Source organism: Diachasma alloeum, unplaced genomic scaffold (genome assembly GCF_001412515.2).
Source record: "Diachasma alloeum isolate Michigan unplaced genomic scaffold, Dall2.0 Dall_scaffold_00312, whole genome shotgun sequence".
NCBI classification, from domain to species: Eukaryota; Metazoa; Arthropoda; class Insecta; order Hymenoptera; family Braconidae; genus Diachasma; species Diachasma alloeum.
Genome location: NW_021680451.1, coordinates 2,417 through 21,885, shown reverse-complemented (window position 1 = coordinate 21,885; position 19,469 = coordinate 2,417). Strand labels below are relative to the sequence as shown.

At 36.4% G+C, this 19,469-nt stretch overlaps 1 protein-coding gene across 1 annotated transcript in view; it reads right to left on the bottom strand.

Annotated features, from left to right (window-relative positions):
• LOC107039912 (ATP synthase subunit gamma, mitochondrial) overlaps positions 1 to 18,373 on the bottom strand; it is a 115,152-nt gene extending 96,779 nt beyond the window's left edge. Inside the window, exons 1-2 of the mRNA XM_015259770.1 lie at positions 18,285 to 18,373; positions 16,333 to 16,877 (exon numbers count right to left, since the gene is read on the bottom strand). Coding sequence (XP_015115256.1) covers positions 16,333 to 16,877; positions 18,285 to 18,287 — 548 coding nt within the window. The 5' untranslated portion in view covers positions 18,288 to 18,373. The remainder of the gene's footprint in view (positions 1 to 16,332; positions 16,878 to 18,284) is intronic.
• Positions 18,374 to 19,469: the final 1,096 nt, after the last annotated feature.

Here is a 19,469-nt window from a genome sequence, read left to right as displayed (position 1 = left end):
AATGCTCAATCCATCATTAATGATATCCCTACCCTTTATCATGAAATTAAAAATAGAGACGATAAAGAAAAATGGGAACACGCGATTCAGGATGAGATTAATTCCTTATTGGCAAACAACACATGGAGTTTAGTGCCAAGACCTGAAAACAAAAATATTGTTTGTTGTAAATGGGTATTCGCAATCAAGCATGATGAACATGGGAATCCCGTCAAATATAAAGCTCGTCTCGTAGCTAAGGGATTCAGTCAACAATATTTAATCGATTATAATGAGACATTTGCCCCAGTAGCACGAATTGCAAGTTTTCGATTTATTATTGCTTTTGCTAATCAATTCAATTTATTAATTCATCACATGGATGCTAAAACTGCATTCCTGAATGGCAATTTAAAAGAAATATATATGAATGTTCCCGAGGGTATTGAAAATGATCAAAATTATGTTTGTAAATTAAATAAATCGTTGTATGGATTGAAGCAAGCAGCCAGGTGCTGGTTTGAAGAATTTGATAAAGCTCTCGTTGAAAAAGGATTCCAGAATTCTCCAGTTGATAAATGTATTTATATTTTGGATAAAGGTGACATAACACGAAATATTTATGCAGTCTTGTATGTCGATGATCTGGTGTTAGTCACGAAAGAGCAAGAAACAATGAACAGTCTGAAGGGATATTTGATGGAGCGTTTTAAAATGGTAGATCTGAACGAGATCAAGCTTTTTCTGGGAATTAGAATTACAAGGTCTGATGATAAAATAACTCTTGATCAGAGTAGTTATATTGAAGCAATATTAACTAAATTTAATATGCATGATTGTAATCAAGTGAATACTCCTATGGAGAGTAATGTTGATTATGAAGGTTTGAATTCTGAAGAGAATTGTAATGCACCTTGTCGAAGTGTCATTGGATGTTTAATGTACTTGATGGTTTGTACTCGACCAGATTTGAGTATTGTTGTTAATATATTGAGTCGATACATGAATAATAATAATGAGGTTCTTTGGAAATGCCTCAAGAGAGTTTTGCGTTATTTAAAAGGGTCAAAAGATTTGCAATTGGTCTATGAAAGAAGTAATTACAATGACATTTTGACAGGGTATGTTGATTCCAATTGGGGAGGAAATGATAGTTCGGATAGAAAGAGTACCACAGGATACTTATTCAAACTATTCGAACAATGTACAATATGCTGGAATACAAGAAGGCAAACCTCTGTTGCAGCTTCATCCACTGAAGCAGAGTATATGGCTTTATTCGAAGCAGTGAGGGAAGCATTATGGCTCAAATCACTTGCAATTAGTATAAATATTGAAATTAATCAACCAATTATAATTTATGAAGATAATACCGGATGTATTAGTATTGCCAGTAATCCGTCAAGCCACAAGAGATCCAAGCATATTGACATAAAATATCATTTCTCTCGAGAACAAGTTGCAAAGAATGTAATCAAATTGGTTTATATTCCAACAGGGAAGCAATTAGCAGATGGATTAACGAAGTCACTCCCATCGGCAGGGTTCTTGGAATTCAGGAAGAATTTATGTTTAAAGTGACATAGTTTAAAACAATGTATTTAGATGATAAGTTGATATATATGACTTGTATAGGGCGATCAGGTTTTTCCCTGGGTTTTTCACCTGATCAGTTTGTAGCGCTATACACAGTATTCCCAGAAGGCATAAAGAAGGTGTATCTCAATCCAGTAATATTTTTTTTAAATGTACACATTTTATATGATAAAACTAGTTAAGGTTAATAGATTAATTTTTGAGGGGGCGTGTTGGAATTCATGCCTGAATACAAAAATTAATTTCTTAGTTTAGTTAAACATTTTCTCTTTTCCACCCAAACACTCAGGGTGACATTTATGGCTTTTCTTAGAAAATAGAGACGTGAAGAAAAACAGTCCTCATGGTGAGTCACAAAGGAGAGGCTGAAGAAAATTGAAACAAGGGCCTTTTGTCAAATGGGTCCAGAGAGTGAAAACTCTCATGACTTTTAGTTAGTCGTCCTAGAGACTTCGTTGGAGAAAGATATACCTTCTGCGTGCGATCATTAAAGAGTTTTACTTTGAAGAATAAAACTAATGTGTTTTTATTGAGTATTCCTACACATAATCCAATACAATCACATCCCAAGTGGGTTCAAATAATTTCTGATGATGCATCCGTAGAGAGTTCTTTCTCATATAATAATTCCAAGGAAACTTAATTTAGACCTGGCGCCTACAAATTTTGACTCTTATTTAAATTCAAATTGAAACATAACAATTTTCATCAATATAATTTCTCATCAAATTAGCACTATAAGTACAGAGGTGCAAAACAGAAGCTCCCATTGAGTTTGTGCACTATTGATTGTTAACAAATTTTTTTTTTGTAATTTTTTCATGTTTGGAGGAAATTAGCAAAGGAAACGTTTGCAGAAGTTCCGCTACGCGGAGAATGTGGCGAGTGGGGAGATCAAGCGCGTGGAGTGCGGCGCGCCCGACGCCAACATTTCACTGGGCTAGGATTTTGTGCGTTTAGGGTACCCTAAAAACTTCAAATTTCAACCAATCAGAGCCATGCTTCCCGATTGGTAATGCAGGAATTCTAGATGCGTAGCTCTAATTCGTTGAGATTTAAGGTTTTTAGGATACCCGAAACGCGCAGAATTTCAGCCCTGATCTCTATACTAACTGGACAGACTATCCTGTAAGACACTGGTGGCCCAAGTTGTGTGGCGACTGCGCCTCCGGCAGTTCCCGCTTCGACCATGACGCCGCGCGTCGATCGGCCTCAAGGCGCAACCGAGACTTCGCGTCGCCCACGGAAACAAGCCATTATTCCAAAGCCATTCTTCTAACGCTACATGCGTAGCTCTCAATACTAATTATTCCAAAGTTTATTTGTATTAATTAATCTTACGTTTTGATAATAAATATTAATCTTGTTGTTAACTGTGGTGATTGATTTACACTGGGGAACCTTCAAATTTTCCATAAATGGTGACTCTGACGTGATCGCTGCAGATTACGTTTTTACGAAGTTAACCCCATTCAATCACGTGTCACCGCATCAACAGTTGTTATAATCAGTCATGACGCTCACCCATTCGCCGACTGGAAATGACTGCTCAACAACTAGCAGATCAACAACAACAACAACAATTATTACTACAACAGAATTTGTTGGGACAACAACAACTAGAGCAACAGCAGCAACAAAATCAGCCAGTATTGCCCCCATTAGTTCCTCTTGGTGTTGAGACACAAGCAACTGGTGGCAACGCTGTTGGTGCATCTGGCGTCCTACAAAATAACATTCCACTGATGATGCCAGTCAACCACGTTCAGTCACTTGGGTACAATGAGGCTCAAATCATGGCAGTCACCCAATTCAAACTACAAGATTTTTGGTCGCATGATCCGGAACTTTGGTTCATCCACATCGAAGCCCTGTTCACCATCAGAAACATCAGAAGTAACCAGACGGAGTACGGAGCTGTTGTTGCTGCCTTGGGCTCGGATGTTCTCAAATAAATGTCCGACGTTCTCAGAAATCCAGCGCCCACATATATGTATATTAACCTCAAAAATACACTCCTCAAACGTTTCACTGACTCAGTTGATTGCCACTTATATAAACTGTTGACAGAGATGCAGCTTGGTACACAAAAGCCGAGCCAGCTCCTCAGGCAAATGAAAACGCTCGCTGGCAACAGAGCAATTGAAGAGCTTATTCGCAGTAGATGGTTGGCCCTGTTGCCTGACATTGTGTCCAAGATCCTCAAGGCAGTCTCTAACAACTCCACTTTTGATGAGCTCGCTGAGGCTGCTGACAGCTGCATGGAAAATCACACCAGCTCCCGAGTCCTGTCAACAAGTTTCCAGTCCATGGCTCTCCACAACCAGCCAATGCCACCCAGTACTCAGCAGTCCATGGCATTCAACGACCAGGTTTACAAAAACAACACTCAGCCCATGGCCTTCAACGCTCAACCCATGTCAGCGCATACCCAGGTCATGGCAGCCAGTTACCAACCTCATCAGAAGCAGAGCAGTGACAGTGTCATCGATCAGAGACGGAGTGCACTTGAGAGAGTTGTGGAGGTTTTAACAGCATCCTTCAGCGCTCTATCAGCTAGACTTCAAAACAACAACGAAAGAAGGTCACGCTCTCGATCTCGTACTCCAGGACCCTCAGATCAATGCTTCTATCATCGCAGATTCGGTGCCAAGGCTGTCAGATGTCTTAAGCCTTGCACCTGGACACCTCTCGCCCACCAGGGAAACTAGCTGAGGTGTCGTCAGTCCAAGCGGTTGGTGGCAGCAGTCAGGTAACTCCACCAATCAAAGAGCAACGTCTACATGTTTACGATAAATCCTCACACACCAGATTCCTTGTTGACTCCGGCTCTGTCGTGTCTGTTTTACCACGAGCCTTTGTCAAGCAGAAACTACAACCTTCAGACTTCAAGCTCTACGCTGCTAACTCCACCAGTATCACAACATATGGACAGCACCCAATCACACTCAACCTTGGTCTTCGTCGTGCATTCGCTTGGCCCTTCATCGTTGCTGACGTGCTGATGATAGACCTCAAAAAGCATCGTCTGATTAATCCTCTCACATCTTTATTAACCACTGGAGAGCTTGTTGACACCACAGAATTCGGTATATCAACTGTGAACCGGCATGCATCTTCCAACACTCATCTGGAGGGCAAGTACTCAGATCTTCTCAATCAATTTATTGATATCACCAAGCCAACTATCTCTACTACCTCGCACAACCCTGCAAACGTGGCCCCCGCATCACATCGTCACCACAGGACATCCAGTAGTGGAACAATTTCGCAGACTAGCTGGTGATAAACTCAAAGCTGCAAGAGATGACATCAACCTCCTGTTAGAGCTTGGTATTATTCGACCATCGAGCAGTCAATGGGCAAGTCCAATCCACTTGGTACCCAAAAAACTTGGAGGTTGGCGTACCACTGGAGATTTTAGGCGACTCAATCCTCAAATAGTCCCTGATCGCTACCCAGTGCCCTATCCTGAGGATATCTTTCAACGCCTATATGGTAAGAACATATTCTCAACAATTGATCTGGTGCGTGCTTACAACCAAATTCCCATGGCACCAGAAGACATCGAGAAGACCGCCATTACGACACCCTTTGGCCTCTTTGAATTTCTGGGCGTGCCCCCTGGACTACGTAATGCAACTCAGATATTTCAACGTCATGTGGACAATATCCTGAGGGGTCTGGACTTCGTCGGTAGTTTCATTGATGATCTCATCGTGGCTTCTGAAACCCATGAGGAGCATCTCCAGCATCTCCATCAAGTCTTCTCCATCTTACGTCAAAACAAGCTCACGATCAACACCAGCAAGTGTGTTTGGCAAGGAAGAAGTGACTTATCTGGGCTACACGATCAATAAGGATGGATACAAAGCTCCACTTTCCCGTGTCAAGGCAATTATTTCATTCCCCAAGCCAGAAACAGTCACTGATCTCCGTAGATTCCTTGGAATGGTAAATTATTACCGCAAAGTCATTCCCAACGCAGCAGAACTTCAAGCACCACTCAATAACTACTTCCAAAACGCAAAGAAGACAGACAAAACCAAGATTCCATGGACACTGCATGCTGAGAAGGCCCTGGAGGATTGCAAACAGAGTGTTGCTTCAGCAGCTCGCACAGCCTTCTTATCACCATCTGCTTCACTCTCACTCACAACTGATGCCTCTGATACCGCCATAGGTGCCTCATTGGAGCAGTGCGAGAACAACATTTGGAAGCCAGTTGGCTTTTTCTCCGGGAAGCTGAGTCCGGCTGAGCAGCAGTGGAGCACATATGACAGAGAACTGTTGGCAATCTTTGCTGCCATTAAATTCTTCCGTCACATTCTCGAGGGACCTCACTTCAGCATCAGGACTGACCACAAACCCTTGGTTTATGCCTTCAGACAAAAATCCGACAAAGCCTCACCTCGTCAACTCGATAAACTTAGTTTCATATCAAAATTCACCACCGAAATTGTGCATCTGAAAGGTGAAGACAACTTTGTCACCGACGCACTCTCCAGAATCAGTCTAATCAACATGCCCACGATCCTGAGTGCAGAGAGAATCCAGCAAGAGCAGCAAGATGACGAAGAGCTTCAACAACTCATCGAAAATAATAATAGCTCATTGAAACTTCAACAATTATCCATTGATGGCAACAACTCAATCTACTGTGACTTTCATCCGGCGTTGTGAGACCCTTAATTCCCAAAAATCTGCGACAAGTAGCCTTCGACACTAGTCTCTGAATACTAATTATTCCAAAGTTTATTTGTATTAATTAATCTTATGTTTGGATAATAAATATTAATCTTGTTGTTAACGGTGGTGATTGATTTACCCTGAGGAACCTTCAAATATTCCATAGTTAGACGTTCACCCAGTGCCTCCGCTGTATGGCCTAGGCAAACTAAGTGCGCCGTTAGCGCGCTTACGCGACCGTAGTCGCATAGTGGGGGGTGGTTAATGTGACCTGGTAAAGTTGGAAAATTGGTCATTTTTCTGGTGTTGTATTATACAAAATCAAGGTTTGAAGGGAGGATTTTCATTGTCGTCAATTGAAATGATAACTGGGACGATTGCTGGGGGGAATAAACACAGAAAGAGGAAAAACCATTCATCTTCCGACAAATTCTTATATGAATATAAATTCTCTTTTTAAAATAGATATTGTGTGGTGCAATGAGTTGCCATTATCGTTACAGGAGACGATGAAACAAAAAGATAATAGAAGCTCGATTTTGATCAGGTTTAAGTGAAATAGCATGGGCGGAATGATAAGGACAATTCGATGCAGATCTAATTGAAATATAATAAAATAAAATAAAAAAATCTAATTGAAATAATTCTATCTTTTTCTGCAATAGAAAATAACACATAGTCGGGGAGGGTAGGGCAAAACGGGGCAGGGTGGGCAAAATGGGGCGCCCCCAAATTTTCCCAAAAATTGAAATAATGATGAATTTACGAGAAAAGTATCAAGTAACTACCAGATGAGTTAATTAAAAACTATCTCTCAATTTTTTTCAGATTTTTTCGACAATCCATTTCAGAGATATGATTTTTCTTCATTTTTCAATAAGTTCAGTTCTATTCATTGGATTTTCATTTATAACCCATCAAAATTTTCCATTTTCTACTATCTATAAGAATATTCTGAGTATTATTTTGTAATCCCTAAGTGCTCATAATAACGAATTAAAAAAAAAGTTGAAAAACTTGAATTTTCAAAATTGTTACGTTTAATTTTTTTCGTATGTTTTTCATTAATTCTTGTCATCAAAACAAGTATTCTGAGCTGTCAAACAAGTTAGGTTTCGTCCTGGACCCATTTTATTTTCAATTTTTTCGTGTCGAAATTCCGCGAATTTGGTCAAAGCACCCTGAGACGCCTTCGATTATGTATCGAAAAAAGACGTAACATATAAGTATACATTTTAATTAATTTCATACTATTTATAATCAAAGTCAATCAAAGCAATTTTGAGGTATTTCAATTGGGGCATTCCCATTTTGACCTTCAATTATTTTTTTTCAATTGATGTGATTTCAGCTCATGCTGGAGCCATATTTTAACTCAAATATAAGTAATTTTTACCAAAAAACACTCATAATTAGCCTCTACGTTTTCATGACCCATTTTGCCCTCCCCTCCCCTATTTATTAAAATTATTTTTCATAATTTCAAGGACTAATACAACACAACAAAGACATTATTCATGAGATTGTGCGAGCTATATCACTGCCAGTTTTATTATTTTATCACCATTAGTGAACTTCTCATAGCTCCAAATTATTGCCTTGCATTGTCGAATGCAATTCATATTTACTCTTTCTTTTTATTATGATTGGAGCCTATGTTTCATATACATTACCTCCTGCAATATCTACTTATAGTTGATTACACTTTTCACTAATACAAAATCAGAAACTTATGGAAAGACAATTCTTTCGATTTGGTGGATCTTTTTTTGCAGTATTCACACCGAACCATTTTTGTAAAAATTTACAGAATGGAAAGAATGAATTATTTCGTAACCTCACTGATAATTGAACTCTTCCTAAAGACATTCGTCGACAGGTAATGCCCAGGTATTCGCTGTTGATTGACAGTCACCGAAATGACAGATATTTGGGGGTTATGGGACCGGAAAAATGACACAGTCAGATAACCATTCCCACTATCTATACTGACTCTTACAAAAGAAGTAACCTCGTGTCTCGGCCCGAGCCCCCCCCTCCTCTTCAGCCGACCACCACTCTTACTCGCGCATGCACTTCAGCCTCCAGTCATATCCCTCCGGGCGCGCCAACTTCGACCGGCATTTTCAATTCTATTCAAAAAAGACTGAAACGGGAATTCACAAAAAAAACAAAGTAAAGATTTCCAAGTATCTTTTATAGTTTGGTACAGATCACACTATAGGTTAAACTATTTTCAATCATCAAATTGGTCAATGAAATTGCGTGAAAAAAATCTGAAAAAAAATCATGAATATTCAGCGTCATTCACATAATATTTTGCACAGAATTATTATTTTTTAAAACATTCGTTGTTTATAATAAACGAATTAAATTATTTAAACTTTCGAAAACCTAATTTTTTAAGGCATGAAATCGATTGTTAGTCAAATTCTGGGTATGAATAAATTTGTTACGATTCCAAACAAATGATATTTGTCGTGGAAAATTGATTGTTTATAAATTATTTATAGAAAATGCTCGGAACTTTCAAAAATTGCAATTTTTCAATTATTTCATAAATTTTCTCTCTAAACTGAACTTTCTATGTTTTTTTCAGATTTTCAACATGTTTTCTAACGGTTCCATATCGAGATTCAAAGTCATACCTGCAAAGTTTAAATAATAAAATCATTGTAAAATGTCCGGAAACGTAGGGTCCAATGGGGCCCCAATGAAAACTCTGATGTTCGAGTACAAAAGTATACAAAAAAGCATTTCACTGGAGAAATGATACCCAAAGTGCTTGGATATCCTTAAAAGCAGTGTGAGTTGGGACAAACTAACGATAAACCTGCTAAAAATTATTATTTATTAGTATATGAGGTATTCCACGCCAAATGAGTCAACCGCTGACCCTCACCCTCTTGGAAATTAATGGCGATTTTTTCTATGATTGGGGAGGTTGAAAAACTATATCTCAAATTTTTTCAGATTTTTCAGCAGCCCAGTTCGGAGATATGATTTTTTGTTTCGTTTTTCCGGTTTTTTTCAATAATTCGAGTTCTATCCAGCCCATTTTGATTTATTAAGCGTCAAAATTTTTCATTTTTTACTGCCTATAAGAATATTTTTAGTGAATTCTTTTTTTCGATCTCTAGATGCGCATAATAACAACTTTTCGAATAAAAAAGTTTTATTGTTGGTTCAGTAATTCTTATAATCAAAACAAGTATTTTGAGCCATCATACAAATTGGGCATCGTCCTGGATCTATTTTATTTTCAATTTTTCCTTCTCAACACCTCCCAACACCTCAAAATGGCGTTGATTGACTTTGATTATAGACAGTATGAAGTGAATTTGATTGTATACCTATATATTACGTCTTTTTCGGTATTTAATCGAAGTAATTTTGTGGTGTTTTGAACAAATTTGCCAAATTTCCAAAAGAAAAAACTAAAAATAACAGAGATCCAGGAGGATGCCCAACTTGAATGACAGCTCAAAATACTTGTTTTGATTATGAAAATTACTCAAAAAGAAATTTTGAATATGAACACCGTGACGTAATTTGCAAAATTCAAGTTTTTCAACTTTTTTTTCGAAAATTCGTTATTATGAGCATCTAGGAATCGAAAAAAAAATTGAGTTGTATTTGTTTCTGCAAAGTTTTCTTAAATATTTCGTGATGAAAAGGAAATTACTAAAAAAATTATATTTCAAACTGAATAATTAAATCTGCTATGTTTGACAATTCAGTAGCTCCATGGGTCGTTTGCACCAAGCCTTGTTAACCAAATAAATGGACAGAATATATTTAAGTAGGGAGTAATTTACTCCACAGTTAGACAATTGTAGGAGTTCCTCGCAGAGTGCTTTCATTCGGTCGTGAACATAAATAATTCAAACTTAGTAGTATAGAGGATAGTTATATATACTAATAAATGATCATTTTTTGTAAGTTTATTGTTAGTTTGTCCCAACTCACACTGCTTTTAAGGATGTCCAAGCACTTTGGGTATTATTTCTCCAGTGAAATGCTTTTCTATATACTTTTGTACTCGAACATCAGAGTTTTCATTGGAGCCCCATTGAACCCTACGTTTCCGGACATTTTACAATGATTTTATTATTTAAACTTTGCAGGTATGAATTTGAATCTCGATATGGAACCGTTAGAAAACATTTTTAAAATCTGAAAAAAAAAAAGAAAGTTCAGTCTAGAGAGAAAATTGATGAAATAATTGAAAAATTGCAATTTTTGAAAGTTCCGAGCATTTTCCATAAATAATTTATAAACAATCAATTTTCCACGACAAATATCATTTGTTTGGAATCGTAACAAATTTATTTATACTAACAATTTTACCAACAACCNTTATAGACAGTATGAAGTGAATTTGATTGTATACCTATATATTACGTCTTTTTCGGTATTTAATCGAAGTAATTTTGTGGTGTTTTGAACAAATTTGCCAAATTTCCAAAAGAAAAAACTAAAAATAACAGAGATCCAGGAGGATGCCCAACTTGAATGACAGCTCAAAATACTTGTTTTGATTATGAAAATTACTCAAAAAGAAATTTTGAATATGAACACCGTGACGTAATTTGCAAAATTCAAGTTTTTCAACTTTTTTTTCGAAAATTCGTTATTATGAGCATCTAGGAATCGAAAAAAAAATTGAGTTGTATTTGTTTCTGCAAAGTTTTCTTAAATATTTCGTGATGAAAAGGAAATTACTAAAAAAATTATATTTCAAACTGAATAATTAAATCTGCTATGTTTGACAATTCAGTAGCTCCATGGGTCGTTTGCACCAAGCCTTGTTAACCAAATAAATGGACAGAATATATTTAAGTAGGGAGTAATTTACTCCACAGTTAGACAATTGTAGGAGTTCCTCGCAGAGTGCTTTCATTCGGTCGTGAACATAAATAATTCAAACTTAGTAGTATAGAGGATAGTTATATATACTAATAAATGATCATTTTTTGTAAGTTTATTGTTAGTTTGTCCCAACTCACACTGCTTTTAAGGATGTCCAAGCACTTTGGGTATTATTTCTCCAGTGAAATGCTTTTCTATATACTTTTGTACTCGAACATCAGAGTTTTCATTGGAGCCCCATTGAACCCTACGTTTCCGGACATTTTACAATGATTTTATTATTTAAACTTTGCAGGTATGAATTTGAATCTCGATATGGAACCGTTAGAAAACATTTTTAAAATCTGAAAAAAAAAAAAGAAAGTTCAGTCTAGAGAGAAAATTGATGAAATAATTGAAAAATTGCAATTTTTGAAAGTTCCGAGCATTTTCCATAAATAATTTATAAACAATCAATTTTCCACGACAAATATCATTTGTTTGGAATCGTAACAAATTTATTTATACTAACAATTTTACCAACAACCGATTTCATGCCTAAAAAAATTAGGTTTCCGAAAGTTTAAATAATTTCATTCATTTATTATAAACAACGAATGTATTAAAAAATAATAATTCTGTGCAAAATATTATGTGAATGACACTGAATATTCATGATTTTTTTCAGATTTTTTTCACGCAATTTAATTGACCAATTTGATGATTGAAAATAGTTTAACCTATAGTGTGGTCTGTACCAAACTATAAAAGATACTTGGAAATCTTTACTTAGTTTGTTTTGTTAACTCCCGCTTCAGTCTTGTTTTAATAGAATTGAAAATGCCAGTCGAAGTTGGCGCGCGCAGAGGGCTATGACTGAAGGCTGAAGCGTATGCGCGAGTAAGAGTGGGGGGGCTGGCTCGGGCCGAGACCCGAGGTTACTCCTTTTGTAAGAGCCAGTATAGTAGCGCAAGCGCATTGAGGCATCCTAAAGTTCCGAGGCCATGCAAGGGAGGCGCTGGCGAACTATTCAAGGCCCTCAGTTTCCAGCTTACTCGGCCCGTAAGGATAGTCTATCCAGTTAGTATAGAGATCAGTGCAACATTTCCCTAAATCTGAAATGATTCATAGCTCACTAAGTATTGAAAATATCAAAAAATACCATCATATCAAAAAAAAAATTTAAATCAAAGAATTTTTAGTCATTGAAAAAAATGACAAAAATCGAAAAAAATTTCCTTTTATTATTAAGAATCTACGTTAACAAATGCCAAGAAAAATATGAAAAAATTCAAGATTCATCCCAATGACTCAAGTTGGGGATAAAGCTACCGAGCTTAATCAAAAATTTTTCCAGTCAGATTATATATTGAAAAAACAGCACTTTTTTTCAATTTATCAACAAATAATAAGTTAAATATGAAAGTGAGTGAAAAGGTCGAAAGAGTGAAAATGGAGAGGAGAGGACGAGAAAAAATCACGTTTTGTTCTTATTCCAATAAGATAACTGGATCAAAAGTTATGTTATAACAAATTTTGATTGAAAAATGAAAAAAAAAGAGGAAAATGGCGACTCCTGAAAAATCTAAAAAAAAATTTCTCTCCTGGAGACATTCTGTGAAGGGTCAAAATGCATCCTAATTTTTTTCAGATTTTTCAATCAACTTTTTCATAAATTATTTGCATTTTGCAACTAAAATGGACTTTTCGGCGTTGGCGGCGAATCAGCTTATTCGTAGTTCAACTTTGAGCACGCTTGGTGACTTGACGGTTGGAATTACGAAAATGCCGCCATTGACTTTTTTGTAGGAAATTTTATGCACTACAAATTAAGTCTTATGCATTTTTATCCTATGTATCATGGTTTCGTCGGCGTAAAGCAAAAAAGGTCGCGTGGACGCTTAATTTTGCAGTTTTGAATTTTTTTAAACAATTCCCGGTTTGCTACAATCCCAAAAACTTAGTATGTGTTTCACATCATTCTTCCGCATGATATCCCATGTTTTTTATCCTTCTTCTATCATCCTTGATTTCCAAACCGTAATTTGACTGGCCTATAGTTTTATCATCATAAACTGAATGTAAATGAAGAGTGAAAATTATAACAAGAATGAGCTTCGAATGAGTGAAGATAAACATTCAATGTGATAGATGGGTGATGGAGAAGCTAGAAAAAATTGACAAAAATGGATAAAATCAAAGACAAAGAAGTAAACCGCACAACGAGTCGATTCCCCAGGTCGTGTTAAATGTAAAATCGCTGCGATAATAAGTAACTATTAGAAAAAAATTTCTAGTGTCCTTTCTCGATAAGAAATTATTAAGATAGTCTTCTCTGCCCCCATTTCATCGAAAAAAGGTGTCACTCCACCACTGATAATATTCTGTCTAAACCTTACTTTTCACGTAAACCATCAAGACAAGGAACGAACGACAAGTTTTTCCTCAACCGACTGTACGTATAAGGAATTAGAGAATATTATCAGTTTTGAGCAGCGTCTATCGTCAGGATATTCGCCTCTTTGAAGGCCGTTCTTCTCGTACAAGCAATATAGCACAGCGCGCGGATTTGTCGATCTATGCTGAGCACCTCCACGTATGAAAAAATCGTATAGAAATTTTCTATACGGATTATGTATAGAAATTCTATAGGATTTCCGTATATGATATTCGGATATTTCTATACGAATATTTTCTATACGAATTATTTCTACACATAAATTTTTACATAAATATTTGTTTTCATACGAAAGATGTTGAAACGTTCCAGAGAAAAACGTAAAAAAATGTCGCAACTCCATACGAAATGTTTCTATACATGTAGCAGTGGGTCGTCTAGAATCAAACCTGTAGAAATCGTATAGAAATAATTTGTATAAAAAATATCCGTATAGAAATATCCGAATATACGCAAATCCTATAGAAATTCTATACGCAACCCGTATAGAAAATTTCTGTACGATTTTTTCATACGTGTCGTGCGCCAACCGAGCGCCAATATAAATATGAAGATGAATATAGAAATTAACTCAATTTTTTAATCAATGATTTCTGTTGTTTTTTCAAATATGGATGGAAATAGAGAGAAAATAGCTTGATAATTTTTACTAATATGAAGGATTTCGTTTTCGAATATACATATTCTCTATATATTGTTCGTCAATTTCAATCAATTCATCCAGTCATTATCAATTCAGTAATTAACTAATAAAATCATGAATAACGAAATATATTCAGACAGATTTGTCTGAAATTTTTGTGTTTGAATGGAGTCAGCTGTTTGACACAGAGAATACGTCTGAAGAGTCAAATGTCTGAATCACTTCTAAAAAACTGAATTTCAGACGCAAAAACTGTCTGAAAATAAATATGTGAAATTTTTCAGACAAAAAAAATGTTTGAAGCGTTTCCAGATACAAATTGTATCTGAAATTTTCAAACATCTGGACCATTTTGCGACACTTATGATGATTCAGATGTCTTTTCTCCGTCTGACATCTGAAATTCCGATGGGTGTCAAACACACTGTTTTTGCAGCGTTCTCCTCTCTCGTTTGACCCTTGTCATCGCTCCCCTGATCTTCGAAGCCTTAACGGCTCAAATCCGCGATATAATTGGATCCACGAGACAATTTCCCTACGTAATGCTTACCACTCATCTCTTTTATATACACCACGGTAAAATTTACCGTGGACCGTGTGAATAGACACTGCCAATAATTAAAAAGCCACCATGCAGTTTCTGTATTTTCAGACATTCCATTCATGATCGACCGCACACGCGTGTTCGATATTCGAGTTCGACTTCGAGAGAATCGATATGATTTCAATATACATACGAGTTCTCATTCGAGATTCTCGAATGCTTCCCTTTATATTAAAAATTATATTAATAATATTATATAATATTATATAAGGATAATAGAAAGGAGATCGGTCGCGCGTGCTACGCACGCGCCTTCTTATCTCCTCACGTAGTGGCGCTTCTGTTTCAGTCTTACGGTGACAGTGATTCGAGATTTTCAAGATATGTCGAGATCGATTTCCTTTCCCCTTTTTACGATAGGATAGGATAGGCACCCATGTCTTTTTTAATATATAGGAGATTATATAGGATAGGATAAGGATAAGGATTCTTTTTCAAAGATTAATAGTTATAATATTTGTTTATGATCATTTGTTATGAATGACTAATTACCATTAAAGTGGTATTGGTTCCTGATTAACTTTTTAAAAGACGAGAATAATAATCAATAGGCCTTTATCCAACTTTTTCGCAGTATAGACAATAATAGTAGGAAATTAATTCAATATTTTCGAATATTTAAAATGGGACTCTATTCTAGGCGATTTGCGCTTTTCACCAGGCGGGTTTAGGCTGCTTGGGTTGGTAATGACGCTCTGAAACAAATCTATGATGGTACCATATTTATTCGTCACGCAAGAATTTCATGACGAACTTCCCGTAAACTAGATTTTTCTCAGATGGGGACATATGCTTGTTTTTGTTATTCTTAGTTGCTCGTAATTCAAATTTGAAAAACAAAGTTTTTAGAAGAAAAAAAATTCTTCGCCTAAATCTTCCGCCTATAATTCAAAATTCCACTTATAATTGAGAGAGCTCCGTTCGCGGTCGTTTTCCTTCTTTTGGACTATACTTTCCGATAAAAAATGGAAAACCAAACTTTAAAAATTTGGAGGCAATTTTTCGTCTACAAAATTGGCGGATTGGCTCATATACGTGAAATTCAGTAAATCCTTCAGAAGAAAATTTCGAAAAAAAATTAAAACAAGACCACACACATACATATCTACATACATACAGACACTATCTAAGAATCCCTTATTCAGATTTTATACCATATTTGTGGACGTCTGCATGAGAAGGGACCCATTTCACAATTCTAATTTCCGAGATGCACTTTTTTGTATCAGCAACTCCCATTTACACCAATGTTAAATTGTTTTTTGTATCTTCTCTAGAGACATCATTTTTGACCCTATGAGGATGATTTTAGGATCAGAATGTGCGAAATGTTATCAGTATTATCAGGTTATACACAACTCCATACCAACAGAGGGACCATAAATATGTGATCCCTTTTGCGGATCACATATTTAGTGCAGACGTCCACATTTAGTTACCCTAACACAGAAAATTGGGAACTTAAAATTTGAGCGATTACAAAGCTTCCATTTGGAAGCAAAAACAACTTACCCAGAGTTCATTATCTCAGCAGCGACTTTGACAGCATCTCCAAAAGTTGGTGGCTTTCTGCCCACCTCAGAAGCCACAAAAAGAATATTATTCGGAAATAATCTCGAAAGAATAGCTTTGGACTTCTCCCCGACACAGATGATTTTGGTGTTCTCTCTCAGCTGCGAATCAGCGAGCAAAGAATCACGAATACTACGTGCAACACCAGTGTGAACTGCCCCGCAAAGACCTCGATCACTGGTGATGGCCACGACCAGTTGTTTTGGGTCACCCTCAGGTGCTGCAATCTCCGCCTGCTCATAAAACTGCTTCGTCCCCTCACCCAGTGGTCTCGCCTGTCGTAAATCACGCTCAGCATGATTGTATTTGGCTGCTGACACCATTTTCATGGACTGAGTGATTTTTTGGATATTTTTCACTGATTTCAGACGCATTGAGATTGTCTTCAACGTCGCCATCCCCCTCTGTTGTTGCTGCTGGGTCGTAGCTGTTAGCTGAAGACGGTTGCATGTCTGGCGGAGCATGGTGAGTCCGATGTTATGAAACTGTAGTCATAAATAAATCAATTGTTAAATCCTTAAACAATGGAGAAAAATTGATTGATTTAAACATGAATTAACATGACTAATTTCTCTTGTTACGAAGGACGGAGAGTTCTGTTTTAGTTTGATATACTAGTGAACGAAGTCTCAATGTTAAATGGTCGACAGTACATCGACAGACATATTTTTTGTTTGTCCAAATAACAACAATTACATGCCATGTGCATTTCACAAAAAATTTTCTGATTGTTCATCCAAAGAATGGTGGCAATTGCTACTCTTCTCTCTTTTCATCATCGGATTTGATGAAATGTCCATTTGTTATTACGATTTAGAGGTTCAATGCCATTTTCGTTCATAACAGAGCTTATTTTCCTATTTTTATGACTGTAAGAGGGAAAACTCGCGATATTATTTAATGGAAAGTAACATTTTTTGACTTCCAATTAATAGATACATTGGTATCGTCTGAGCGAAAAAATAAAAATTCTGGAGAATATAAATACAGAACTCTCGTTCGGTTCCTCTCGCAACCTCCTATTCGACAAAAGAAATTTCTCGATCTAGTGATGAAGAATATTTTTTGTCACGACGGTCGCGAGCGGCTTTTTAGTCTTTGCGATAGAATAAGTTGCTTGATATTTTTGAGATGTTTCATGTAATGAGTGTCCAAAGCCAGGGATCAATTTTGTTATTTGAATGTAATAAAACTGCAAAAAATAGTTGATTAGAGCAAAGCACAAGTATGACACCAAAACTGGGAATAGCAGGAATAGGAGAATATTTGGTAATAGACATTAGTAGAATTTCGGCATTTTAACAAACTATGAGTTAGTCAATATTATTGTATTGTTGAATTTCGATGCAATTACATCAGCTCAAAATTAGAGATCCTAATTAAGTAGAATTCCTGTTTTTTTTGCAATAAAAGTTTCAAACAATTTCATCAAGGGCACTGTTCCATTTTGAACATCACCAATGAACTTCGAAATATTTAATAACATTTATGCACAAACAAATTAGGGTAAATATTAAGAAAGAGGGCCCCACCACCGACCCGATAGTTCAGTTTTCAGAAAGATCGGTGGTAGGGCCCTCTTTCTTAACATTTACCCAAATTAGCACAAATCGTTGACCGCAGATTAACTGGTGAATTATGTTTTATTGAAAAAATAAAGAGACGGTTAACTTGTGAAAACTCTTTACATAATCAGGTCAAGAAGCTCGATTATCACTAGGTTGAGACGAGTAAGTATTCTAATAAATTCATTTTTATGTAAATGATTCTGTTTACGGATTCACATTGTTGGTTTGAGGCTGTTAATCCCTTAGTTAATCTTTGTTGGACCACATTTGTTTCTATATGTTAGAATAAAAGAATTTTAACAGTTGAAAATCCAAGTTACTTACCATGAATTTCCCTGGCGAGTGCTGACCAGAGATTATAAGGGAAATCTCTCACCGCAATGTAAACGTTTCGACTGGATTTTTTCGTAGTGGTGGCGCATGAACTAAATGCGAGTACACTTTTGTTGGTAAAACAGGCAGGTATACTAATGTCGGTATTCCCCCCTGAGTGAGAAAGGAATATGTATCGCGCTCGCTCCCACTCATTGTCGTCTCCGTCGCGCTGTCACGTGCCCGTCCTCCACCAAAATTAACGAGTGCGAGTGAGAAAGAAAATGGGGAAGAAGGAGAGAGAAAACATTCCAACTCGTTTGAAACGGTTGGAACGTTTTCGTTGTTCTCCAGCGATCTACACATAATGGGATTAATTCAATAAGAGATTAATGAATAAGATTTTTCGCAGATTATTGTGAGATTTAGATGAATGGTTTGTCTCCTTCAGTGACCATCAAAAATTGTCTCCAATCGACAATATCTTCCGATGAAATGAAACGATGTGAATGAATCAAGTATCAATTTGAATCTTTATAAAATTAATCCAGAGTGAAAAAAAATCCCGGCATTCCACTCTGAGATTTCTCTCAGAGAAATTGTCTGTGTTTACCGAGAAAAAAAAAACGTTGTTCCTAGGAATCGATGTGTCTTTTTTAGGCAGCTGCATTTCTGAAATGCAATGAGCAAGCAATGTTAAAATTGAGTCATTTTGTAAAAAATTTCTAGTGACATGATCCTGAAAATCAAAGGAAAGTTTTGAATTCAGGAATGATGTCTGTAGGTTTCAGTAATATTTTCGCGGAAATTCCGGGAACATTTATTGGGAATTTTTATCGCGTTGCCGTAATACGGAAATTTCAAGGAATTTCGTCATAGCAAATTAAATTTTTTTATAAATTTCAGTCCAATTATATGTATACGTCCACGTGAAAAGGGCCCATTTTATCGCATCTAATTTCCGAGATATTCACGTTTTTATCTCCACTCCATTTATCCTATTATTAAATTGATTTTTTGATCTTCTATACGGACGTCACACGGAGAAAAATAAATCGGTAAAAGTCTTGCGATCGCAAGGAGTTTCCCGACGATCCCCATTTTTCATGCACGAAGAACAATGAAGCTTTTTGGAATCTTCGGGAAATTCTATCCTATCCTACTCAAGTAGGAACGGAGGAATGCATTTTCAAAAGC